The sequence below is a fragment of the Corvus moneduloides genome, chromosome 20, assembly GCF_009650955.1.
Source record: "Corvus moneduloides isolate bCorMon1 chromosome 20, bCorMon1.pri, whole genome shotgun sequence".
NCBI lineage: Eukaryota > Metazoa > Chordata > Aves > Passeriformes > Corvidae > Corvus > Corvus moneduloides.
The window spans coordinates 6,685,631-6,712,580 of NC_045495.1; the positions used below are offsets into that span (position 1 = coordinate 6,685,631).

The 26,950-nt window shown below is 42.6% G+C and overlaps 1 protein-coding gene across 2 annotated transcripts; it reads left to right on the plus strand.

The window, feature by feature from the left end:
- Positions 1-5,176: 5,176 nt before the first annotated feature.
- MYL10 (myosin light chain 10) lies at positions 5,177-26,950 on the plus strand. Of its 2 annotated transcripts, XM_032130277.1 has the most exons (7): positions 5,177-5,363; positions 13,174-13,260; positions 15,961-16,036; positions 17,411-17,515; positions 20,911-20,989; positions 25,895-25,943; positions 26,703-26,950. In XM_032130277.1, the coding sequence occupies exons 1-7, from the start codon at positions 5,361-5,363 to the stop codon at positions 26,799-26,801; spliced, it is 498 nt and encodes a 165-aa protein (XP_031986168.1). In that variant the 5' UTR covers positions 5,177-5,360; the 3' UTR covers positions 26,802-26,950. The 2 variants fall into 2 exon arrangements, with proteins under 2 accessions (XP_031986168.1, XP_031986169.1); XM_032130278.1 differs by lacking the exon at positions 13,174-13,260 and having other exon boundaries at positions 5,318-5,363.

The window sequence follows — 26,950 nt, forward strand, 5'->3', positions numbered from 1 at the left end:
TTGGCTACTGTTGGGTCTCCTGTTTTGGTTCTGCTGAATGGATTCATGACATGGCCAGAACAATCCATTTTCACCTATTGTTGCCCAAGGCTCTCACAAATAAGGCTCATGCCTGCTTTTTCCACTGAGGATCTGGGCAGGATAAAGTAGCCAGGGAATAAAAAATAAAGGATTAATGCAAAAGGCCAGGATTTTGCTGCCTTTTACTCTAGCCTTGTCTAGGACAGGCTTCCCATCAGGCCTATAGATGCAATTTTGTGCTTCTGCTCCCTGTCTGTGGAACAAGGAAGGAATCACCGTGTGTTTCAACCTTGTGGGTGCATTGGGAAGACAGATTCAGCCTTGGTTTTGAAATACACATCTACTGTGGTAATTAGAACAACACAATAGCAAATAAAAACAGGAAGAAGAAAAGTACCTAAGCCACAAAAGGATTTGTTTGATGTGCAGCAAATGAGATATGGGACCACAGACTACGTGAAAAAGTTAAGAGAAATATTGAACAGCTGCTTTGCTACACAGTTCTACAAAATGAAATGACATCCTGCAGGAAAAATAGTGCAGGCTCCTTTACTGCCCAGGAGGGCTGAGCTAAGGTTACAGGGCTGTAACACTGTTGTCATTTCTTTACTCCCAGGAGCTGCATTTTCCAACTTGATGGCTTTCCTAATGTAATTGCTCTTTATGTGATGATTTTTTAGAGCTTGATTCTTGCTAGCGTAAATCAGAAGGAACCCCCAGCAAATCCAACCAAGTGATCTCAGTGCAAAAATTTGGGGAGCCACAGCAGAATTAGGCATGCTCAGTCCATAACCTTCTTCTCCAAATTCTGCAACAAATGCCCCACATGGGAATGGCAAGTAGGTATCAGATGAAAACACAAAACAATGACAACAGTGCATTTCTCAGTAGCCACATCATATTATGTCATTGATGTCAGGTTGAGTTATATCGGTCTGCTTTTCATTAGGTTGTGTTATGCCTTTTGACATAATGCAACACACTGTAAGTAACATAAAGTGACCTCCAAGTATAAAACAGTACACAGTTTTTGTCAGATTAGATAGTGGCTATGAATTCTCTGAGAGGGAGGGGTAGCTCACAGAAGGGTCCTGAACAACAAATGCACAGAACTTAATTAACAGTTACAGCAGCCCTGGCTGTTTCCAAAACGGTGTTTGTGTCTCTGCTCAACAGAGAGAGGCGATTCGCAGTGGGATTTGCACTGTTTAATTTATTTAAAATTCTGCAGAGGTATCTGTAATAGCTCCTTTTCCGTACCTGTACTGCAGGAGCTCTGTACACGGTGAACATAAGACTCACTTGCCTGAGATTCGCCTTGTTGCCAGGCTCCAAAATACGGCATTGAGACCAGACTTTGTGGGTAACCTGTCTTCTGTATGAAGAATTTAATCAGCTGCTGAGAGAACAACTGTACAGAGAAAAGAAAAAGGCATCATCATGGCTCTGAAAAGAACAGGAGCTCCTGATAAATTTAAGGTGATTAAGGGAAAGTGGGTGGTTCAAGGCAAGTTGCTAATTTTCTCTGGAGGGCTTGAAGTCCCCCTTATCTTGGTAGTTCTGTCTGGTGGCTTTGTGGGAATTAGCTGATGTTCTTCCTTTAGTGCCTTGGTTTATACTCCTGTCCCAGAGTTTGCTCAGCTCCGGGACTTGCACAGAAAGTGGAGTCCTTTAGTGAAAGGCTGAAATGCAGCTTTCCTAAAGATTAGGGGATCGTTCCCACCTCTGGGCAGGATGTTCCCAAACCTGATTAACTGCCACTTGTCTTCTTTTGAAGGCATCCACTCAAAGGCAGGTCAGAAAACTCTCTGTGGGCAGAGGCAGAGTCATGTTTTGGTATGGAGTTGGTCTCAAAACTTGGCCTGCAACAGCCCCAACACTTAGAGAGGTTCTTACTATACACTTCCTACGTAGCATATTCAGCATCACTGGATTTTTTTTCTGGCTGCAAGAAAAGGCCACATTTCATTTGGCACTGCATCTGGCATCCCATCTCCCCACAAGGATTGTCCCCGAGACCTGTCATCTGCCCTTTTAGGTTGTGAATATTGTACAGATCAAAAACATTTTCATGATCATTCTCAAAGATGGAAATTGCAAAGGCACCTGAATACATTTGATGTGGGCTTCCTGAGCAGTAATAGATGTGGAATGTCACTTAAAAAGGTCTTTTAAGATTAAAATTTAACGTTACTAACAGGAATAAAGTGTAATATTTTGTGTGAAAACGGTGCACAGGTGAGCACTTAGAACAGCACAGGAAACCAGAATCCAACGTGTCATGTGCATTTTCTTTATCATTTCTCATCTATAAATGCAGCATAAATTATTATCTACCTAATTTCCAGGTACACTACATTCCTTTAAGGTGTGTATGGGATGCTGCCCTTGTTCATTAGGCCATTAAGTATTAGACAATGAGCAGTTACTCTCCTGAGCAGTGTGCAATAAACCAGCTCTGCTCTCCATCCTGCCAAGAGACCTGTGCAATCAGACCCCTGTGACACTGACACCCACAGTGCTCTGCAGGACTGCAGAGCTCTACCTTGAAGTATCATTTCGCAGCATCAGAGAGTCCAGAATTAAACATGAAACATTCTGCTAATCCTTGTTAAATTGACAAAGAAAGCTGTTACCTTGTACTTGATCAGCTCCTAAAGAAAACTGTTCCCCTTGGTAGGGTATCAGACTGTGCTTGTGGCCAGACACAGAGACTCAACACTGGAAAATCTCACTGAGATTTGCAGCCAGGCTGAATCTCAGGAGACTTCCTATTATTACTTTTTTTTTACTAATAAATCATTATGTTGTCTCCTTCTCAGCACAGAGAGTTCAAATAAACCTGTCCCTGTGACAATCTGATTCTCTGAAGGAGTGTCCTGTTCTGTTGAGTCATGTGAGAGGAAAAATACAAAGAAGTAGAAAGACAGATCAAAAAGGGGTAGCAGAAAGGGCCCTGGAGGCAGACTTAAGTTTGGTATTTAATATTTCAGGTAAAATATTCACTTAGCATCAATTATCTTGTTGGGCTCTTTTTTTTTATTTTTTTCAAAATGAAATTGCTTTCTGAATCAGCCAGCTCTCTAATTACCAGATTGAATGATTGAAATTTTTAGGGCAATTAAATTCAAGCCTTTCTTTCTCAGTCCTTATGTTATTCCCCCCTTCTCTCCCTCCCCTCTCCAGTCTGGAGCCTTTCTATAATTTGGAGGCAGTTGCAGAAGCAAGCAGACCTTTAAAGCCAAGATGTATGTCTCCCTTAATTCCTCTGTGGATTTGTTTCACAGACTAAGCAGAGAAGGTTCTGGTCTCTCAGGACATGTGCATTACAAGCACACAGCATTGTGTGGGTTTTATCCTAACATGTCATGTCATTTAAAAACAGCTTGGAAGGATTTATTTAATCTAAAAATTCTGTGAAAAGATAAAGATCAATGCAGAAAATACAGGCACTATTGGAAAATGCCTGCAGATCAAGCTACAAGACTAAGGAGCAAATTGATAATAATAATGATGATTGATGGTATACTAGATAAGAGAAAACAAAATTCCCAACAAAACAATATGAAGGTCTGTTAACAGAGCTGCTGGGACAAAACCATGAAATGGCTGGGTGGAAGGATAAGGATTCTTCCAGGAAAGGACACAAAATTCACAGGATGGAATCCCAGGTCCAGTGGACTTGGTGACAAAGTGCTGCTCATTTGTCTGTATTGTTGGGATTAGGGCACTGATCCTGCAGAACGAGTGACATATTCTCACATGAAGGTTTGTGAGCTGTTCCATGGATTTCAGTGGGACTGTTCCTCCCTAAAAGTTAAGTGGGTGCTTAACAGGTTTGATGAATCAGGTTCTAACCCAGTGAACATGATACAACTTTATCACAATGAACCTTGGAAATTGCATAGGATTTTCCTCAGAAACCTCACTCTGAGTTTTTCAGGTTTCCAGACCCAGCCTAGGACACAAACCTGGGGCTGCTCTCCAGCAGGCACTTGCAGGCAGAGGGACTGGGGGATTTATCTTTATGCTCTGTTACACTGGGGATTGATATAATGTCAGTAAGTCAGAACGATGAACACCAGGCTAACTTCCAACGTGCATCCACAGCAATTCACTAAAGCCAGAGGAGCTTTAGTGAGCTGTTATGCCTATTTATTACTTAATTGTCCCTGTAGGTGTTTGAGGTGCCCACAACAGCTAAAGCCGTCCTTGCCCTGAAGAGAACGCAGTCAGATCTAAGATTAGAGATGACAGCACTGCAAGGGGCTGGACCTAGAGAAAGGACAAGGTCCTTGTTCAACCAGAAACTTAAATGCACATCTGTCTCAAAGTTCAGTTAATTGGTTAAGCACTACTGTGACTCAAGGTGGGGGTGACTGATGGAGAGAAGAATTTCAGATGCAGGTTCCTGAAAAACCTACTGTCTCTGCTGTATTTAATGCCCTGATGTTCCTGTGTAGATACTCTCAGAGACACAGACCAGACCTTTAGGAACCATGATTTCATGTCAGCGGAATTATGCAATCTTATACTGGTTAATGTTTTGGCCCATTGCAGTAATTCCAATCGGATGGAATGTGTATTAATGCCCGTGAGCATTCCCTGGGAGACACAGCCCTTGTGGCTCCTACGCTGCCTCCTGGTTCCTTCTGCTCCCACTGCCACATTCATTACCACACAGCTCTTTTTTCATGCTTTGAAGTCCATCACTCTCCACCAGTTTGCTGTATCTTGGGATATGGCCCCGGACTTTGGGCTCGTTTATAGATTCAGGGAAAAGAGACCTGACCTGAGTCACTTGATTGCCATCTGCAGAGTGGTACTTTTCCACCCCCCAGGTACAGATGCACCTCTGCAGAGCCTCAGACATTTTGCTGGAGCTCTGAATGCCTGCACCAGGCTCTGGAGCTACTGAAGTGGCCAGGATCTGTTGCTAGTTTCCCCAGCGTTTTCTCAAGGAGTGTGTTTCCCTTCCTGCTTTTTCAGGATGCCATGTCCACTTAAAATCTTCCAGTGCATGCCCTGTGTTCATTATTTAGCAGTACATGGGAAAACCCCTTCAGCTCGAGCTTGCTGTGAGTGCTGTACAGTTGTATCCCAACTGCCTCCTCTACTTATCTGCTGTATTATTTCTGTGAAAGCAAAAGCTGCGCATGGAACAGATGCTTGGAATGGTATTGGGATCCAATTACTGCACTTTTCCAACCTTACATCTATTGTCTAAACTTGGAGCAGGCATATTTTTATTCCTTGGTGACGCTATATAAAGAGACAATTGGCATTGTGTTTGCTGGCTGACTGGTTGGCAGAGAAGGGGTGAAAGGAGCAGCAGCACCATGGTAGGTTTTATCCTTCCCCATGTCTGTTTATCTCTGTATTTCTTTCTAATGATTCAAACAGAGCAGGAATGATCACACTGCATCCCATGAAATCTCATCTTAGTATCACATCCAGAATGCAGATACACCCCACAGAGTTAGCTGGGAACTCCCAAGGATTCGTCTGCATGTGTTTAACAGAGGAGGAAGGCAGAAAACGTAGATGAATGTGCTGAAAGAAAGGGCTTGTGCATCTCTGTCCCAGACCCACACACCAGGGCAGCAAAGCCTGGCATGGCTGGTGTGAGATAGAATTAAGGTCTGCTGTGCTGTGGTAGGGACTGAGGGAAAGGGATCGTTCTGGAACTGTGAATGTGTTGCTCTTGTGCCTGTGGGGAGAAGTAGGAAGCACTGCAGAAATTTCTGTGTCTTGTCTTTGCCCTGCTCACCTTTGGCTTTTAGCTCTGGGACTCCAACAGCCACCTCACTTGATGTGATTCTACGGAGCAAAGAGCTCCTGCCTAAGGAACCGTGGGCAGATTGGGCAGATCTCTTTCTCCTGCAAATTCAGAGGAATGACTACAACAATATCAGAAAAAAAAATTAGTAGGTGATTTTCTCTGTGTTCATTTTGCTCCTTTTTGCAGGTCCTTTTCAGGCGTTCTGAGAGCAGTGCTGCCCAGTGGCTCCCTGAGGCTATGGAATATTTGATTGTGGAGAACACCTGAGAGGGAGTTGTATACGAAAAGCTTTCTCAAAGCTTAGTTCAAACTTGATCCCATTTAAGCAGGTGATGAATGTGATCCACGTGCTGTTCTGAGCAGGGCAAAACCACATTCAATGCCTTTTCTTTTTTGTGCCATGCACAAAACAAGTTCCAGTTTCAGCCGGTGCAAGCCCAGTGTCAGTGGTTTCACACTAATCGTGTTCCTCAGCAGTGTTTCAGAAGGGAGCAGTGCCTTGTGCTGATTATGCCTCTTCAGTTGTGGATTTACAGGTTTCCCTTTAATCAGCCTCACTAAAGTCTAAGCCAGCCCTTTTGTGGGGTGGGGAGCAAGTGCTGGGTCTTAGCTTTTCTTTTTCCTCTCTTTTTATTTCTCCAAAATTTCATTTATCAATTTTTTTTCGTGCCTGTTTAGTTCAATGACACACCAACACTCATTGATGTTTGAAGATATTCCAGGACATTCTGTGATGAAATGCTTAAGTTAGGAGACGTGAAAATATAGTGAGAGACTCGTCTGTCTCCTCGCTCCCAGCTCAACTGACGATCCTCTGTGGTGGTTCTTTTCATTGTGCCTTTTGTTTTGGGAAAATTTCTTCTGAGGTACCTTACTGTACAGGGACACATGAAACAGATTTAAAATGGAAAGAAAAAAATAGCCTTAATGAAAGAAAGCTGAAGAATATCTTTACATAAGGAAGTGATCATTTTTTATTAATCAGAGGGAAATGTATATGTAATTATGCTAGATGAACTCTGTGGGGAGGTTTTTTTCTCTCTTTATGATGTCTTAAGGGATTTATAAATATTACAGAGGTTTTATAGCATCATAATATTTCAGATGTGCAGTAAAGCTACTTTCAAAGGATTAGTGCAGACAAAGCAGCATAGTAAAAAATAATTACAAGTCAGCCAGTGCTACTAGGCTCTGACATCCAGGGCTGATGAGAGTGAGAGAGGCAGGGTTCAGGGAGATAATTTTTCTAACAAGAGCAGACCACACAAGTGCTGTGGAATGGAGTTCTGAGAACTGTCTACAGCTCTCCGTTCATTCCAGGGAATTTCAGACAAGACGGGTCTGCGATGTCTCCCCGCGTGCTCTGTGCTGATGGGGAGAAGGAAGGGCAGAGGCACAGGCAAGGAGAGGGAAGCCTTTTTCTTATTCCCCGAACACTCCCGTGTTTGTTCAGCTCGAGTGACACCTCGTAGCACATTCTGTATGCTGAGGGGAACTGCGTGCCCAAAAATAGCCTGCATTCTGATCCGATGTGCTCTGCAAGCTGGAATGTGCCACCTGGGCTGAGACAGGCACTGACCACAGAGCAGCCATGCTGACTGACCCCACCAGCTGAAATGGGGCTGCCTGTGGGACTGCTGATGTGTCTGTGTCCCTATGTGTGTCCATCTGTGTCCCTGTGTGTGTCCCTGTGTGTCCCTGTGTGTGACAGCCCTGTGTCTGCAGACAGGGACTGCTCACCTGTTGACATGAAGGAGAAGAAAATTTGTCAGGTGGCAGAAGCTGCTGTTGAATTTTGGGTCATCGAGGTGGAGGAGTCTGCGGTTGGAGAAGCTGGAGAGGTTATCTGCTGCTCTGGGATAGGTTTGGGGAGATAATGCCTTCCCTCTGCATGTCTGCAGGAGAAAAAGGAGGCTGTGATTGGGAAGGGGGTTTCTGCGGGGCGGAGGAGAATGCTTTAGCATCCAGAAGTGTGAAGCAGGGAGGCCGCAGTCCAACAGATTTTTGTATCTAGCAGGCATCAAAGGTGTGTCTGTGTGGGTGTGTGCAGGCTGGGACTACACACAAAATGGAGTGAGGATGAGAAGGGAGGGATCTGTTTGTGACTTCGGAGCAGGTAATATAAAGATCTTCTGTTTCTCAGTTCTGATAACGTGGGGTTTATTTGAATGATCTGAGGCTGCTGCCTGTTTGAAATGCAAATTGTGCCCTTAGAGCAGTTCGTGTTGCTTACTCCTCTAGACTGTTCCCTCAAAGGCAGCACTTGGGTTGGCCTTGTGCTGCTCACCTGCCATGGAAAGGACCTAAACCACACTAAAAAACGGTGGCTGGTCCATAGCTGGCATGTTTGGTGCAGATGCAGTGTAAATAATCTCAGCAGAGCAAACTTGCGAGACAAAAATCAACAAATATCCTGTCCCATGCTGCAGCAATCCCTCGTCCAGGCCTGAGATGTAACTTCTCATTCAGAAGCTGTATTTGATGATAACAAAAATCTGAGGACAGGAAATGTCAGCACCGAGATCCCAGAGTGGATGAAAAACAAGGAGAGAGTGTGATGGATGAAAAAGTAATAGTAACTGAGAGTTACCATCATACAGTGGATCACAGCAGGGGACAGAGTCTGAGCAAAATGATGGATGATTCTGTCTTTCTGTAGTTGTAGATGTAGTTGCAGAGGAAGGAAGTACAAAATGTGAAACAGTAAAAAACTGGTGGTATCTTATGTCTACTTTGTCCTGGACTGAATAAACACTTACAGGTACAAGACAACAGAATCAGGGTCTTAACCGTGTCTGCTGTTGATTCTCTCTGCACGGCTCTCTCTCTGTTTGTCCACTGAGGTTGTCTCTGGTAGGAAAATTAGAAGAAGACACAATAAGCAGCTGAGTAGGGAAGTGCTTCTGCTTGTGTTCTTGACTCTGCTGTCAGGAACACCACACTGTGTCATCTTTAATTATTAAGAGTATTTTCTAAGGGACTTAGAGCATGGTGGACCAAACAAGGAAGTGACTTCCCCAAACCAAACCAAACCAAACCAAACCAAAGCTGTGGCTTGTGGCAGAGTGCTGCTCATCTCTCCTGACTGCCTGTGGAGATATCCCTGTGCTGCAGGAAATGCCAAGTGGAGGTCGGTTACTTCCTACTTACTGAAGGGTACAAGTGTGCTCCTGAGCAGGCACTGAGGGACCTCGCTCCCCCTGCAGCAGCTTGCCTGGTTTTCCATATTTTTCTGGGTTTTCTGCAAAACACACTGAGGGGTGGAGATGATAAAGCTCTGCAATAATCCACTGTCATGGATCTGCTCTAGCACCAGCCTTTTATGAATTTATCAGGGCAAACAATGCCTCATGTTCTGAAGTAAGAACAAGGTATTTTCATTTCCTTCCTCCTTTGTATGTAGAGACAGAAACTGATTCCCCGCCCCCGTTTCTTCTAGGTCACCCTGAAATCAGATTTCTTCCCTCTGATTCACTTGAACATCCCCCCTCTGCCCCCCTCATCTTTGCAGCATATGAAAAATGGATCCCTATTCTCACATCCACAGAGGCAAAGGCCATGCACACTCTGTCTCTGCCTGCCTGTGTCCCTGCACACCCTTGTTCTTTTGGGCTCCCTGACACTGCCAGGGAGGAGAAATATAAAGAACCTCAGTGAGGGAAACTCAGCTCAAAGCAAATGCCTGGTACAACAGAGTTTTCTTGGGACCAGATTTTGGTATGGCTCCATTTCTTCATTTAAAGCGTCTAAAACAAACCAAAACCAACCAACCAAAACAACAGAAAGAAGACCCTTTAAAATCCAGGCTAATTGAAGAGTGCTAACACCGGTAAGACAAATGAGTGATATGCGACAAGCCTGTGGTTTCTCCTCTAAAGTGAAGTGTTGTTTTCTTCACAATGGGATGATTAATACACTCAGGCAGGAGTATTAATAGGCTTGTTCAGTTGTTGCAACATTCTTCCCACTGCTGTGTTATTGAGGCCTTGGAATCCGAGCCCAGGGGACCCTCAGCTCTTCAGTTTCTCATCTGGCACGTTTTGTATGTCAGCCTCACAGCACATGTTGCAATGAGAGCTGCTCTATCTTTGCAAAGTGCAGCCTGGCACACTTTGGTTTCAAGAGTGGGGAAATCAAGGCAGGCAGAAGTGATGTGTCAGTCACCCACTTTCTCCTCTGTGGGTCACCTACTAAATCCTTGATAGGTTAGAAGCCATATGTTAGCTCAGTTCTGTGATGTTCCTTTTAATATGCCACTCTTTCAGAGAGATACTCTGGAGTCAGAATCCTGATTGTGTTTGTTAAAAAATTCTGGAGTGTTTGGAATTGTCAGACAGCAGCACAGAATGATTCTATTCTCAGAATTATTCTTTTCTGTAACACAGACCTATTTTGTTCTCTTAGAGCTGCCTTTTAATTCAAGTTACCCACCAGAAAGGCAATGTACTCTGTTCTGTTCCTGCTCCACCTACTTCTCTCTCAGCCTTCCTCCTCACAGCACCTGCCTGCCCACAACTTGTGCAAAATGGGGGTGCAGTTCTTTCTGTGATTATGAATTTCCTGGCCTTTTAGGGCAGGTAAGCTGCATTCCCAGTACTGGGAACTGGTAATCCAAGATGCTCTGTATGTTGGATGCTAGAAGACATAGCCTGAACCTGGTGATGGAAGGCCAACCCCACCTGGCAGCTGTTCATGGGGCCCTGTGAAATGTATTGGTGGTCTCAGCCTCCTCCAAAAGTGAGCAGGTCATAAATAGGATCCACACCCACACCTTTGGCACAAAAACTAAAGATTGATTGAGCAACATGGGCACTGATCTCTTCTGTCATCCCTGGAGACCACAAACCCCAGAGCATAGCAGTGAGCAAATATGTTAGGATGAATTTTTCTAGTATTTCTTCTAGTGGAAGTAGATGATCTCTAAGGTCCCTTCCAACCCAACCCATTCTATGATTCTGTGATATTACAGTAATTGTTCCCTGTATAATCAATTTTCAATCTTCTCTGCATTCACTAATGTAAAGAAGCTTTTTGGGTGGGTTTTTGACTTGCTGGTTTGTTTCTAATAGATATTGAGCAGCAGCTTTTGCATTTTTCTGATCCTTCCTTACAGCTACAGCCCTTGCTTGGAACCTAACAGCCCAGAGAACCCAACAAACAGAGGAATAATGGAGGAATTGCCAGTGTCTGGCATCTGAAGGAGCTGGACCCCACTGTCCATGGTTGTGGTGATAGCTTAAAAAATGCAGATGGTTTGCTAGCACAGGGAATATTTATCAGGCTGAACATGGATGCTGTGTTTGGCCACAGCAGAACAGACCATGAGGAGGGCAAAGCCTGCTTTGTCTCCAGAAGGAGCAGCTCCAGGAGCCCAGCAGGACCAGTCCTGCCGAGGCCTCAAACCCTGTGGTCAGTCCCCCCCCAGCTGGCAGTGCTCTGCCTGGGTAACATCTGCTTTCCCTTTACCTCAGGGAACAAATACATGTAAATACGTAGGATTGTTCTGAATATTTCCATTTGATCTGGATGTGTTGAAAGCCTCCACCAGGCACCTCACGTTATGTGGAAGATTGCCCATTACTGCTCAAAATAACACTTATTTCATGTGTAGGAGGAGGAGGGAATCTGTTTATTCCAAAATCAATATTTCTACATTCATTAAACATTCCACTTATTAAGTTCTTTTTTCCATGCCTGTGGTGGCATTCTATCCTTGTTTTTATCCTCACTACAAGAATATTTTTCACTCAATTTCCATTCCTATTTCCAAAGTTTAGTTCTTTGAATTAGCTGATAGGAGCTTGACAGGTCTGGAGTGTGAGTATGTGGGAGAGCATCTAACATTGCCCTAATTCCCCCCCTTCCATATCCTGGGATCTAAACCAGGGTGTCTGAGTGCAGAAATCTGCCTGGCAAATTAAATTGATCAGACAATGTATGCTTCAAACAGAGTCAAGTGGGAATATTTCCTTGAGCTGCTCTGCTCCTCAGGATATTTGAAATCAGTATTGAATTTGAACTTTCACAGGCTTTTTTATTTTGATGAAAGGAGACAGTAGAAGTTGCCTTCTGTTTCATGCAGAATAGCCCAAACTAAGTAAGACTAATTTTCTGTGACATGAGAACCAGGTGGGACTATGATAATGAAGTTTAAAAGTAAAAATTATAAAGAAAAAAGTAATCTGTCTGGAAGGGAACTCAAAAGGCAATGCAACTCATTATCCTGCCCCAAGTAAGGATAACACTGTGGTTAAAACACTTCTGTAATCCTTTGGAATCACAGATTTTATTCTTTACTGCAGAACAAGAACTGTATTGTCTTAGGCAAGCTGGTTGGGCCCTTATTCAAAGATATTTAAAGAAGTCTAGTTCTGACTGATTTTTAGTGAGCATTAGATTCTTAGATACCATTGTAGCTCTTTCCCCAATCTTTCTCTGTCTCAGCCTCCAAACTTGAGAAAGGTGATAAAAGCAGTCCTGCCCTTCCATTTAAGATGACTATCTTGAATATTAAAATAACATGGTCTGGTAAGGTACTGTACTGGAGTGCCATAGGTTGGTGCAGGAATAGAGATTCCAGGAGTAGAAAGTGTTCCTGCTTGGGAAGGATTAATCAGTTCTGTCAGTGCTGGTCCAGACCAAGCAGATTTCTAAACACTTCTGTGTGAGTAGGAAATGATATAACTTCCCTTTATAGTTCCTGAGCTGAGTCTTCATGCAGGGCCTTGTTTGGAGTTTGGCTGCCAGTCCCAGCATGGGAACTGGGAAGAAGAAATCCTTGTAGGCACTTACCTGAATTCTGGCAGTTCTTGAGAACAGCAGGCTGGGAATTCCAGCTCATATCTCCAAGTGACACCACTCCACACCAAGTGATATCACTCTTGAACTCTGCAGAGCCAGTGTGGAAGGGGAGTGGTCCCTGTGTGAAATGGTCTGTGACCCACTGAGGTGGAGGTGACCCTGCCCAAGGAACAGGCAGCTCCTGGGGGGAACAAGCAGTGCAGCAGGCAGGATGCTGAGCCACACTTTGGGTCCCTCACCTTTTTAAAGGCACCACAGTGACAAAGTGTCCTTGTTTGTCTGAGCTGTCAGGTTCCAGGACACAGCAGGGAGTGGCAAAAAGCCTCAATCTGTTAATAAGGCAGAATTTTTATCCCATATTAAAAATATATATATGTATATTCAATCCTATACATACATCTAAATCTATCTGTCTATAAGATTGAATTTAAAACCTCATAATAACAAAGAACAATCCTCTTGTGTTACTTGACTGTGTATTTTTTACCTTCTGTTGAAGATGTAATTTGTTTTCATGGGTGCTTAACAGACAAAGGAATATGTATTTGATCTTCTTATTTGTATTACAGGCTCCCAAAAAGGCAAAGAAGAAGGTAGAAGGTGGTTCCAATGTTTTCTCTATGTTTGAACAAACCCAGATCCAGGAGTTCAAAGAGGTTGGGAGCTACTCTGCTGTTCTCTATAGTCTCCTGTTACTGCTAATGAATAACATAGGTTTTGTTTGTAATCCTTATTCAATTCTCCATCTGCTTTAATAGAACACACAGTTGTTTTCTGAATCATCCCTGTGGTTTTGGCTGGTAGATCATTTTCCTTGTGTGTTTGTTTGTTCTTTCATTCTTTCTTTCCTTACTTCCCTCACTCGTTCCCCTGTTTCAAGCTCTAGACTTACTTGAAAAGCACCCAAGCCCCCCACCCCAAAATAAAGGAAAAGTATAATCTCATCCAGTCCAGCCCTTACTCAGGAAAACACTTGAGCACACGTTTAAAGTTAAGTGGTATTTTAAATAAGAATGGTCTTACGTGCTCAAGCATTGTCCTGAATAGAGATGCCAGATTGAACCAGGGCTTTCATTCGAGCTCTGTTCCACAACAGCAACAGAAAATATTTGTCTGTGCCCTTCTAATGCTGCCCACAAACTGGGAATGAAAATGCCAAGAAGCCCTTAGCCAACTTTCTCCACAAATGCCAATAAGAAAAGAAAACATGTGGAGATGAACTAAGCATCTTTCACTCCCAAGGGATTTGGTGTTCCATGCATTGTAGGTTCTTTGACCAGTTACCTGTGAGGAGCTAAAACTGATGGGGTGGCAAAATCTGCCAGATATCTGACAGATAATCTGTCTGATGAGTTTATGTTCTTTTTCTGTGTGAACATTCTAGAATGACCATGAGACCATCACATTCTGCACTGGTTTGTCATTTTAAATTACTGATTTTTCCCCCATTTTTTCTAACTCATATCTCCAAAGCAATTTCCAGTGTGATAAATGTCTACTGTTTCATTTTGTGCTTTCACGTGGATTTCAAGTTTGCTTTCCTCGAGGACTCCCACCAGGGAAGTTCAGTGATGGACGAGACTAAACCCCAAGGCAAGGACTGGGAATACGACCCAGCTAAATGAATTGGAACCACTAATCATTTCTCCACAGTCAATGGGAATATGTCTGACTCTCTTCTCCCACCTCTTCTTCATATGCTCGGAACTTCCATTGTATTTTCTCCAAGGATTAATGTTTGAAGATGCACCAACACAAAGAAGAACTGGACAGAATGCCATTATTTGATCTTCTCTAAATCAGATAATACTGGGAGCATTTCTAGGAGGATGGTGGCAGAATAATGGCAAAAGCATGAGGCAGTGGAGCGGCTGAGTGAAACCCAAAACCGTGTTGTGTCTAAAAACTGCATATTTGGGATGAGTATTTCTGAAAAGCTGGTTTCAATTCTGAAAACAATTTCATCTAGAGAGTTCAACTAGCTCACCAACAAATATTTCAGCATTGCTGTTACGTTATCTGAAGTTCACCCATTACAATGCCTGATGCTCTTCCTGTCTTCTGTCAGCTGCCTGGGTTCAGTTTTGCACTTCATATTTTCTTTCTCTTTTGCTTCTGAATTGTGAGGAATCAGCATTTAAAGCAAGGAGAAAACATCTCCAAAGAGTTGGGCTTAATTTTTTCTAAGGGGATGGTTTGGAAGGTAAATGTAGGATTATGAACATGATTCTGAAAGGAGCCTCATGGGCAAACTGGGCTGTGAGCAGCGGGGCTTTGCAAGAAACTGGAGCTGAAAAAACCTGAAGATAAGTGGACATAACTTGTTCATGGGAAGAAGTGCACCCTGTAGGGCAGCAGACTTTAAAACTCTGCAAGTTACTGTATTCTCAGGAGAACACTGTCTGAAGAAAGAACAATTCCTGGCCATTGCAAAGATGCATTACCATATTGATGTGCCTGTCAGACAGATAACCAGCTTCAGAGTCAGGCCAGGATCAACTAATAGTCCCCATAGCATGACCAGGGGAATTTCAGGTCATTAAAATCTTTCCAAATCAATGAAACATTGTAAGTGTGATGGCAGCCAAGAAATGGACACACAAATGGGTAAACAGGTAGATGAGCAATTAGCTGGCTTGGTAAACAATGGTTAGAGCACATGAAGTCTGTGTTGGCTGAAAATAAAATAACAGCTGTTTTTTTCTCTCAAAAGTTAAATTTTGACTGACGAGTATTTAAGGTCAGCAGAGCAGTGTCAGTCAGAGCACACAGTACAGTCTCAAAGATGCAGTGTATTGGAAAGGGGAAAAAAATCTTTGAATAAATAATCTTATGGAACCTACATTTCTCTGTACTTTTGAAAGTTCAGCTATCTCTGTATGAGGGATCATTCTAAGGCCCAGGAGGAATCAACTTCAGTTGATAGCAGAGAGATATCCACAGAAATGAAATGTTTTACAGAAACATTTCAGCCTAATTCAAAGAATGGAGTATGGGGACGGTACAAACACAGAGCAACCTCTGGCTAAATCTGCCCTGACTAAAGCCTCCCTAATTCAAACTTTTATGGGTTAAGGGATGAATGGCTGGAGCTGCCAGCACTGGCTTCAGCCCAATGCACGCTGCACTGAGCATTAATTTACTAAGAAGAAGTTCGGGTGGGTTTAATTAAGTCCCTTGCCAAGGTACAGTAATGTGTTGAAAGTGAGGAAAGTGCAATGATGTGGAGGAATCAAAGGAAGTTAAATATTCGTTTTTCCAGCACGAATATCATCCCCTCATGGACTGATGTGTGTGATTGGAGCACTGTCCTGTGCAATGGAAATGGCAATACATGTTCCTTTTCCTTCCCACAGGCTTTTACCATCATGGATCAGAACAGGGATGGCTTTATTGACAAAGCAGACTTGAGAGACACATTTGCTGCACTAGGTAAACTGATAATTCAATACTTACAAGATATGCTGTCTCAGTTTCAAGCACAGAAGGAAGGTTGGTATCAGAATGACAGTGGGGAAAGAAATGAGATCCACAGGAGGCAAAAGAAAACCTGTTCAGTTTGACCCTCCTCCCTGTGGTAGCTGGGATCTCACTACAGAGCTCCAGCTGGAAAGTCTCCTGAGCAGGGAGTGGAATGAAGGTCTGATCCCTCCCCTGCAACTATTTCAGAAGAAGCCCACCCAAGCAGGGGTCCATGCCAGGCATTGCTGATTTGCCTCTGAATCCAGGCTTCCCAGGCTGCACCTTTTTCATCTGGGAGCCATGGAATATCCCCTGATTAGCACTGCTGTCATGGACTAGCTGCCCCTCTGCCCACACAAATGTAGGAGGGCTTCATGTGAGGTTCTGTGCTGCTGTGAGTTTATGTGGAGTGAAATGTGCATGTCATGAGATTAGGTATTGTCCATTCCATGGCTATCACAATCTTGATAATATCAAGCAGATCAGAGCAAATCTTCCCAAGGAAAGAAAAAATTTAAGCACTCATGATCCCAAACCTGGACTTGTATCCTTGTTGCAGCATTTGAGGCTTGAACAGTGATGTAGGCATTTGGGCTTTTGCCATCTGGAGCTTATTAAAAAGAGCTTGATAAGAATCTTTAGTGCTCCCCGGGGTGGAATCAGACGCCAGCAGAGTCAGTGCAAGGAGCAGAAGCTCCTGAACTCTTTATTGTGACAATGAGGTTTGCAAACTTTGGCCTGTAGCTACTGTTACCCTGAAATATTTATTTCTTAAGGCCAAGTTCTGCTATCTTTCCTGTTCAGTGAAGCCTTTCAATATCTATAAAGTACATTCACAGCAAATTACCACTCAATTTGAGGAAGGTTGCCGGGGTCTAAATTCTCATCAATAGGGCTGCACAAGGATGGGGAAGGGATACCACTACTCAGCTCATCCATCTGCCCTCTACTCAGAGAGGTGTCTCAATATACAGGAGGGCAAAGACTGAGACCTTCATTCACTTCAGTCACTTTGATCTCTGCTGTATTAATATCAGTGGGGCCCATATTTCACCTGAGGTAAAAAAAAAAGCCCCAAACCAAAAAGCAGTTTATTTGGAAGTGCCCCTTCTCTCGTCCACTGCTGGCCGTGTCTTATTTATTCTTCTTGCTCCTTCAGTCACCCTTTGATCTCAGAGCCAGCTCTGCCAATTTCTTTTTCACTGGGGTATTCAGGAGTTGTGTTCTACCATGTTATTAGCAAAGTTGCACAGAGCCCTGAGCTCCCCAGTGGAAGGAGATGAATGGGAATCGTTTTTTGAAACACAATTTGTGATTTATTATGAAAAATGATCTCTGCTGCAGGTCGTCTGAATGTCAAGAATGAAGAGCTTGAAGACATGGTGAAGGAGGCGCCAGGTCCTATTAACTTCACTGTCTTCCTTACTATGTTTGGGGAAAAGCTGAAAGGTAAGCACCTCTGGGGGATTGGAGAGGTATCTGTCAAAGATCCTCAGCACTGAAATATCTCAGCACCTTGCAAATTGTAATAATGTCTCCACAGAACAATGCTTAGAGGCAAGGAGGGATCTCCAGTTTTGCAGACAGAGGGGAGGAATGAAAGGCTAAGGGACGGTGCAGAGGACAATTCAAAGGGGTGATTTAGCTTACACAAGCTAACATGAAAGTGGTGAGCTGAGGTCCAGAAAGTAATGAAACCTCAGCAGCCTGGAGCATGGAGCAGGAGAGTTATTCACCATCAGAAGGCTCCTGGGCTGAACTCATGCTCATGCTCTAGTCATAGCACTCCCAGTGTTAGCTGGTTTTAAATATTTCTAAAAAGCCCACCCTTTTTGCACTCCTTTGGCACATTAAGCAAACATGGGCTTCCCTCATTTTCTGTATTCACTGTAACCCAGTGGCCCAGCCTTGGCGTCACTTGAGGTCAATAGCGATTTTGGCATTAGGGGAAGATTTCACTGAATAACCCTTAATGGAGCGGATAAACTAAAATAATTATATTTCAGTAGATTCACAATGATAAGGGAGAGGGATTTTACCCACTGCCACAGAATATATAGGGAACACTGGGGGAAGTTCAGGAAATGTGGGTAGTAAATTTGGTGTGTGAGCTGGCAATTTAGTCATCTCTCTTCTCCAGTTAATGGCTGGAAACTTCAAGAGAGGGGGTGTGAGGCCAGGATAGAACTCCAGTCATCTTCCTACAGGCATAAGAGAAAGGTGAAAGCCTTCAAAGCAGGGCTGGCCTTAGCCAAGCACGTTCCAAAAGTTTGTTAAAATAACTAATGAATAGAAAAATGGAAAAAAACTGATCCTATCTTCTTAAAAACATTTATTGTTTTGTTGCTGGACTCTGGCTTTATATTGCTGAACACAATTCCAGTGGAGGGTATTCTATGCTTGGAATAGAAAATAGAGAGGTCTGAAAGAAAGAATTCATGTAGCTGGTCCTGGAAGAAAGACACTCTTGCTAAAGAGGGCAGGAAGTCTGGGAAGCATGAGAGGTGATGGAGAAGGCTGACTGAGGAGGGGATTTTACTCCCCAGACATCGATCTGTCTGTGCTACCTCCACCAGGACATTCCAGTTGTCTTCTGGCAGAGTGGGCAGTGCCCTGGTCCATAATCTTCCTCCTGGAATATGTGATTGTTTGTGTGGGGTGCCCTGCTGCCCGTTCCATTTGTGAGCACGCAATCGAGCTCCTCCTCCTCTCCCCTCTTCCCCCTTGCCCTGAACGGTTGCTGGAGCTGGCAAAGCCTCTGGCCCTGCCAATCCTGTGGCCTAAAAGCAGAGCCAGCACAGGAAGGTGAATGGCAAAGCAGAACCCTCTTGTCTGCAGGTTTCCTGTTGGCTACTAGCAAAGGAGGAGGGTTTTTTTAATTTCCATTTGGTGAAGGAAAAATCACAGCTGTGCTTGTCATGCCCTTCTGGTTGGGTTTGTCATGCAAAGGAAGCGGAGCCAAAAGACTGCACATTCCCAATCAAAACTAATTGGGATGAAGAGCCTTTGTAGTGCAATTAGAAAGGGAGAAAGGGCTAGAGGAAGTGGATATGGCAATTTTGCAACACTCTTTATTAGCTAAGTACCACTCAGAGAATTTGGTGAAAGGTGCTTTCTAAGTAGAATTTGTTTTGCTATAATTGATTTCTGTCATAAAGGGGAAGCTGGGATTTTCAGGATGAGCTTTAGCTTTGTGTGTTGAGATTATGATGCCAGATGAACAGCTAACAAAACTCGGTTTATGTTAATGCCAACCACATGGAGCTGCTTCTACAGGGAGTCAGAATAATACAATTTGTACAGAAAACAGAGATGCCGCACATCAAAGAAACCACTTTATTTACCAGCTAATCAATAAAGAATGCCTGCTGCATTGCTTCTCTTCAAAGCCAAAGTCCAAGGATATGACAGAGTAGAAAATATAAAACACAGTAAGGAAAAAAATCCCTCCCACAGCGGTGACTACTTAAAATGCAGCCCTCTCCTCGGAGCTGGGGGATGTTTCTCTTCATGGGACAATCAAAACACTCATTAAACACCAATGCTCTTTGCATTGATCACAGATTCATTGCACTTTGAATACATCGCCTACAGCTTGGCAAAAAAATATACATGGCCATTGTGTGGCAAGAAGGAGGCCATATAGCCCGAGGTTTGTTCACTATTATATCCACTAGGATCCTGCTAATCCTTGTGAAATCTTTTCAACAAAGCAAACTGTGAAGGCATCAGGAGTGTCTGTAGAGCAGGGAACCTTGGCTGGGTTCTGTTCTGGTTCTACCTCTGCCAAACTTTCAAACAAACTTTGAATCTGCAATCCCTTGGGTTATATCCTTTTTTAATCACTCTTTCAGCATACCAAATAGCTTCACTTTGTCCATGGAATCAGTTCATCTGCTTGTAAATTTGGTTTCCTACGGTTACAAAGATTTGTATTATGGGTACTACGGTAGTATTTTGAAATATTGGGGAATAGTCAGAAACAGAGTACACAGTGTATCCTTTAGTGTGGGTTGAAAATGAGTGTACTCAGAATCTGCAGTATTGCAGAACAGTCACAAGCTCCAGCCAAGATTAAGGCACTGTGAAAACGGCACAAATTTTTTCCAGTCTAAAGAGATTGAGTAGATAATGGAAGGAAGAAAAGGAAGACCATTGCAATCATTTTACTGCTGGGAAGAGAGGGACAGGGATATTAACGTCATACCAAAAATCTGTAGCCCAACTAAGAGCAGAAGCAAAATCCTGTGGCCACAGTTTAGTGCTTTAAACCACCCTGTTTCTGTAAGTAACAATGAAGAGACACTTAAGGGGAAGGGCACAATGGGATATAAGTGCAGATCACCACCTCACATTGATCATCCTGTTTCCATTGCATTCCATTGGCATTAGGATTTTATGATGAACTCCATTTCCTTTAGTGAGGGAAATAACCTCTTCTCTATATCGCCAAGAACAAGTAACATCAAAAAGTGTTTTTACAAGGAACGTACAGTGCAAGATTAAAGGAAGCCAGTGAGGAAAACAGTTCGTTATATTTTCATTTCTGAAAGCCACTAATCCTCTGGGTACTGATATTGGAGACCAGTTCCTGGAAGTTTTCTCTCCTGCAGACATAGAATAGATATGAGCTATTATTTTTAAGCTTCTGAGCATTGAACTATTCACCTCTATTGTTTATCTGACATGACAAATGCTGCCGACTTAGGGAACCTTTGTCTCCAAACCCACAACTGTAGACTTCTCCATTTTGCACTGTTTTCAAGCGAATGCAATTACTTAGCAAGTATTCTGCAGCCAGAGAAATCTATCCAGCCTTCTAAATTATATTTCATTAATTTTAGGCACAGACCCAGAAGAAACCATTCTGAACGCTTTTAAGATTTTCGACCCAGAAGGAAAAGGCCGCATAAAGGCAGACTAGTAAGTTCATTTCAAATCCTTTAGAAGAATAACAACAATAATAATAATTGCACAGTTTTAAAGAAGTGCTTAAAAGCTGTATTTTTCACAGTATTTTAAGAGGCAGAGAAACATTTAGCTTTGTAAGCCAGAGTTAAAAGTGTGGACTGTTGTATGAATGTATTTGTATACCAAAAAGAGATGTTATTGTCTTCAGACATTGTAAGAGCCAATGGAAACATAATCACATGTAGGCCATTAGATAGCCTTTTTTTGAAGGTCTGGATATAAATCGACATATGACTCTTTGTAAATTAACTCCATATGTAAAATTAAAATGAATGTCTGCTGCCTAACTCTCAGTGCTTGACTAAAATGGGAAAGCTACTTCCCTTTTTAAAAAAGTGATCAATTTAATTAAATCTGCGACATGGATTTAGTGCAGGACGTTTTCCTTTTTATGTGTTTATTATTTGAGCCTTCTGCTTCTAGAAATAATTTGCTGTAAAATTCCACTAGATACGGTGAGAGCCAAACCAAACAATACTATTAATAATCCAGCAATTATTGTCAATATGGCTATTTTTAAATAAGAGGCAGAACCTAATTTGTATTCATATCCTGTTGCACCAACAAAGCAATGTAAAAGGACTTCAAGAGGTAATTGCACAAATGTAAACCCCCCTTGCACTGCCAGAATGGTGCAAGCAGGACTTCAGGTGAGTGAGATAAATGATATCAAATCAGGGCAGTGGATGAGGAGGTCTGACCTATGGCTCCAGAGAAGTGTTTTATGTACGTAGATTTATGCATATGTTTAGATTTGTTCATATGCTGAAATTTCATGGTGAATTTGGGGCCTATGCTTTTACTGCGGCAGCCATTTCAGGCAGATTTTATAAAGCATGATATTTATAGGAAATCTATTAGAGAACCGTGAGTTACAAAACTGTATTTGCATCAATTATTTCTGTTTATGTTGTGATAACCTCTGACCAGAACCCCATGGAGATTTCCATGACATTATCTGCAATTCTCAATGAAAGTTAGTTGAAAAAAAAAATTCATGTACATTATTTCTTTCCTTTACCAAAGTGCTTTTCTATAGCAGTACCCCAGTGGGTGTGAGAATTTCTGCAAATATGCAAAATAAAAGAGACAGTCCTTAGAGTAAGAACTTCCAAATTAACTAAAACACAAATGGATGTAGCAATCAATCAGAAGGCACAGAGTTGTCCTGATTGTTTTGGGGTTAACGTCACCCAAACAGCTTGGGAAGAAGAGTCAGGGGATCATATCAGAAGTGACTCAAACAACAGAGTAAATGTAGCCTGTTGCCAAATAGGGCAGATCACACAGTAGTGAAATCACAGCCATGAAATACGAACTTCTGATACTCCAAACCCCATGAAATGTTGTATTTCCCACCACTCTCTGTAACAGTATCCTGCATACAAAATCTGCAGCTTGCCACCCTGTATCCAGTTCTGCATTCTTTGGATGTTGGAAGCCATTTGGAGTTTGGGGCAAATTAGGAATGCAGTATCACACTCCAAAATGAAGATGAGAGAGAAATATTTTATTTTTCCTTGATGGAAAAGGTCAACCTTGTCCCCACCCCCACTGCACTGCTAACATTAGACAATTGTTTTAGTTCATCACCACAACAGAGCATAATGTTTACTTATTAGACCCGAGGGTAATGTTGATCATTACAGAACAAACCATTAAATCAATTCCGTGGATGTCTTTGAGGTTTAACTTCTATTCATATGCTTCCAAAATGTAGACATTTGAAGTTTTGAAATTATTTTTCTGTTGGCTCATGCAGCCATTTCAATGCGACAGTTAATGCTAATAAATAATATTTCTCCATATTAAAAAATCCTGGAATGTTTCTCTCCAAAACCAGCCATGCTGACCTTTTAATCAGAACTTCTTTTTATGTTCATGGAGTTAACATCCTTCTGGGGATTTTTATGTCTCTTCCCTCTGCATGTTTTCACCTCTAGTCTGGAAATGACTCACTTAGTCCATGTGATGGTAGCTGGGATGGAGCCTTCTAACCTTTCCAGAAGCTCCAGGAGTTTATAACTTACTTCCAAATTCAATGACAGACTTTGTTTGTCTGCATCATTATACCACACATAAAACCCTTCCTACAGCATGATGTCAAAAAGAGAAAATGCTCTCGGTCCCTTTCTCAGCTGGTGTAAACTGGGGCAGTGTTTGGAAAGGTTGGATGATTCACTCCCAAATGCCACTCATGGGGCAAAGTGAGTCAGGCCAACACCAACTGTGCCTGATGCTGAGGCCAATGAAACTTTTCAGATTTGGGTCAGATGAAAATGGATCTGGGGGGATGGAAGAGGTCCCAGGCATGTCGGACTTTGGAGGTGTTTGGCTGAGCTAGAGATGTGTCTTCTCATAGCCATAGAGCTCTGCTCCTTTCCACTCACCTGTTTTTCTCCAAGGCAGCACTGTAGGAAGGGCAAACTCAGTGGAAAACCAAATACGTCCCAGAGATTTCACAGATCATTTTAAAAAAGGTTTTTAAAATACCAGAATGCAACAAGGTATTTGTAACTGTAGAAGGAGTTGATGTGAGCCAGTTCAAGAGATAACATTTAGACTCCTAACTCAAGGCAATTTGCCCAGAAGATTTGGGGTTTGGTTTGGTTTTTTGGGTATTTTTTGAGAAGAAAATAAGCTTTCTAGAGAAAACACGATACACAAAGAAAAATGTGCATAATTTCTGGCTTTGGAAATTGTGTTTGTTTCTCTATAAAATAAATAATGGAAAATGTGCATAGATCCTGTAGTCAGTCCTTCTTCCTTATGAGTGTGCCAGAGCCTACTGGGCTGTGCATCAGAAGATTATAATTAGATATTTGATCTTTTCTTTTCCCCTAAATACTTTAAGCATGTGAATAGAAGACACACAGTGCCCAGATCTCTTTTCAATTCAGGCCTGTTTGTGATGAAGTTTATTTGTGACTTCTGACAAAATTGCTTCCTTCTATTCACCAAGCTGCTTCCTGGATCACACTTCCTATTTACCTTTGCTAATGCTGTTTGTCTGGGGCATATATATCCAATAATCAATTTATGCTGAGGGGAATGGTCTCTCTACTCTTGTGCCCACTGATCATTTGAGAATTCGACTTCAAAAATGCAGTCGCATACCAAATGTGCCAGAGGAACGGAACAGAAACAGGAATTTGAGACAAAGAGATGAAGAAACTTTGCTAACTGAGTGGTGAAGTAACACAGGAAAAATATCTCCAATAACTTAAGCTCTGTCTGTGACTTGAGAGTATTTCCCAAAGCTTGCACTGATACTTTCACACTTGTCCTTGTGAGTAAGATCCTTATTCATTGCCCAGAAGATTATTTTTTCAATTTTCCCTTTCTGGGCTTCCAAATGTGCACTTGATATCAACAAGAGCTGCAGAAGTGTGAGTGCCCCTGATGCAAACTGGGATGTGCAGCCTTTTCCTGGAAAAAATCCCATTTGTTAGAGCCATGAGTGCCATTGTAGCTTTGCCATCCGAAGTGCACTTCTGTCTGGGGGGCTTTTCTCACTGGACGTGCAGTGCATGGCAGCAGACAGGGAGGATTTACTGCTTTGCCTGAACATCTGCACCCACAGTAGGTGAATTTTGCTCCCCTGGAAGTGTTCCTGTTCAGGCATGATTTCTATTATAAATAGTTAGTTTTAAATATTCCCTTTAAAAAGCAGAAAGGGCTTCTTCCAGAAGAGCTGCTGCTCTCACTCGCCCATAACAAATTCTTTAAAAAAGCAGCCTTTTTTTTAAATCTACAAACCAAACCAGACTTCTATATTCTCCTCAGCTTTTGTTTTTGTACAACAGACTGCTCACCTGTTATCACAGCTTTACAGTTTGTTTTACTGCTCCAGAATCGTGTCTGATAATGTATAAATACATTTGGTAGCGACAAAAGGAGACAACTCTGCCTCTTCAGCATGAATGAAAACTGTGAGATTAATATAGGAATTCTTCTACAGGAAGGGGAAATTATTTGAGTTATTGAAGGGATGTTTATGTGAATACAACTGAGCTTATACTGGTGGATGTCCCAGCACGTGGTGCATTTGCTGCCCTCAGCACATGAGTAACTGGGGGAGGTATAAAGACATTTTAGCTAAAGGGGTTAGACTAAAAACAGAAATAATTCTTCCTGGCTTTTCTATTCACCTCTAAACTTAGGTTAAAAAAAATTACAGGCTCGACTGCCTTCCCACAATGGGTTTAAAACAGAGGGTAAATCAGCTGAGAGTCTGCCCCCAAAATACTCTCTTTGATGTAACTGCATGGGATGCAGATTATGTGTGGGATAAGCTCCGTGTTACAGTGCTGTAACTCCAGATCAAGACAGCGCAGCGTGAAATACAACAGGTCTCACACAGTTCCACAGCTCCCCTGGGAATGGCTGCATGCAAATCAAGGATTCTCGGATGATGATTTGGAGTAGTGGCTGGAGTTCTCTTTCAAGTCCTCTTTCTCATTTCATGCTTTGTTCCTTTCATCCTCAGATTTTACAGAAAATACTCTCTCTTTTGGTTTTGTTAAGTGATCCAAACTTTAAACAGCAAGTGAGGAAACCTACCATTTTAGGTTAAGATAAGCATACAAAATTGCTGTATCTCAATTACAGTAATAACCTTAAACAATTTTAAACCTCTATAAAATGTCACAGAAGCAAAAGAAGTTGGCAGAGCGAGGCATTGACACTGATGGGTGCCCACAGAAAATCTCTTACAATATCATGTAAGGATTAACAGCTCTAATTTATGCGGTCACACAGATTTTCTTTCATGCAACTTCAGGAGGGATCTTGCCATCTGAATTGTCATGTGCCATTATCACCCTTTAATCAGGTTATTTCTTTTTATTTGAACAGCATCAAAGAAATGCTCATGACACAGGCAGACCGTTTCAGTCAAGAAGAGGTAAGGAACTTTATTCAAAACAGAAATCCAGCTCCAGCTCCTGTTCAGCAGTAAGCCCTTGCCCCTCTTTAAATGCATGAATTCAGCTGAAATCCAGACTGAGAGGAGGTTGATGCCAGCTCTAGCAATTAGAAACAATTCAAAGCATCTCTTCTGAAGAGCTCCATGGCTAAATCAAAGTCAAATAGATTCTTTGGACTCCCATCCAAGTGCAAGTGTGGCCTATCTCGTGCTGTTCTTCCCCATGGGGAGCTGGGCAATGGATTTACTGGAGTCCAAGTGGATTTGGGTGGGGACCCTGTTCTGGTTTCCATTTCTGGGAGTTATTTGGTTTGAAATCTGAAGTGAGGTACTGACTTGGTGGCTTGTGTGAGACTGAGCATGGATTCTGCTGGCTGGGAGGAATTTAGAGGGACTTTATTTTCAGAAGAGGAGATGGAGTGGAGTTGGTTTGTGGACAGAACAGACTGGACAGCCTGTTCCAGTCAGAACAGAGACTGGACTGTACATTTATCAACCAGGGCTTATCTCCCTGGGTTTCAGGGAGAGCTCCTTTCAACAGGGAACTTGTGGGATTCTAGCAGGACTTTATTAACCAGTTGTGTTCCAACTCCTGTTTCAGTTTTACTGAGCCTAAGGAAGACTTTTCCATGGTGGTTAAAGGACCACGGCATCAGGGAGCTGAGCTGGGTTGAACATGAAAAGCTGCTCATGTTGCTGTTCCACAGTCTGTGACACTTATCTCTGTTTGCTTGGCAGATCAACCAGATGTTTGCTGCTTTCCCTCCAGATGTCTCTGGGAACCTCGACTATAAGAACCTCTGCTATGTTATCACCCACGGTGAGGAGAAAGACTGAGAGCAGAGAGAGGAGCTTCTCCTGTGATGATGCATTGAGTTATTTCATTATGCTCTTGTGTACAAGACAAAGTGCTAAACATCCAGGATGTGGAGCAATGTGGTCATCAGAAGAGAACCAATAAAACCATTGAAATAAGATTAAAGTTA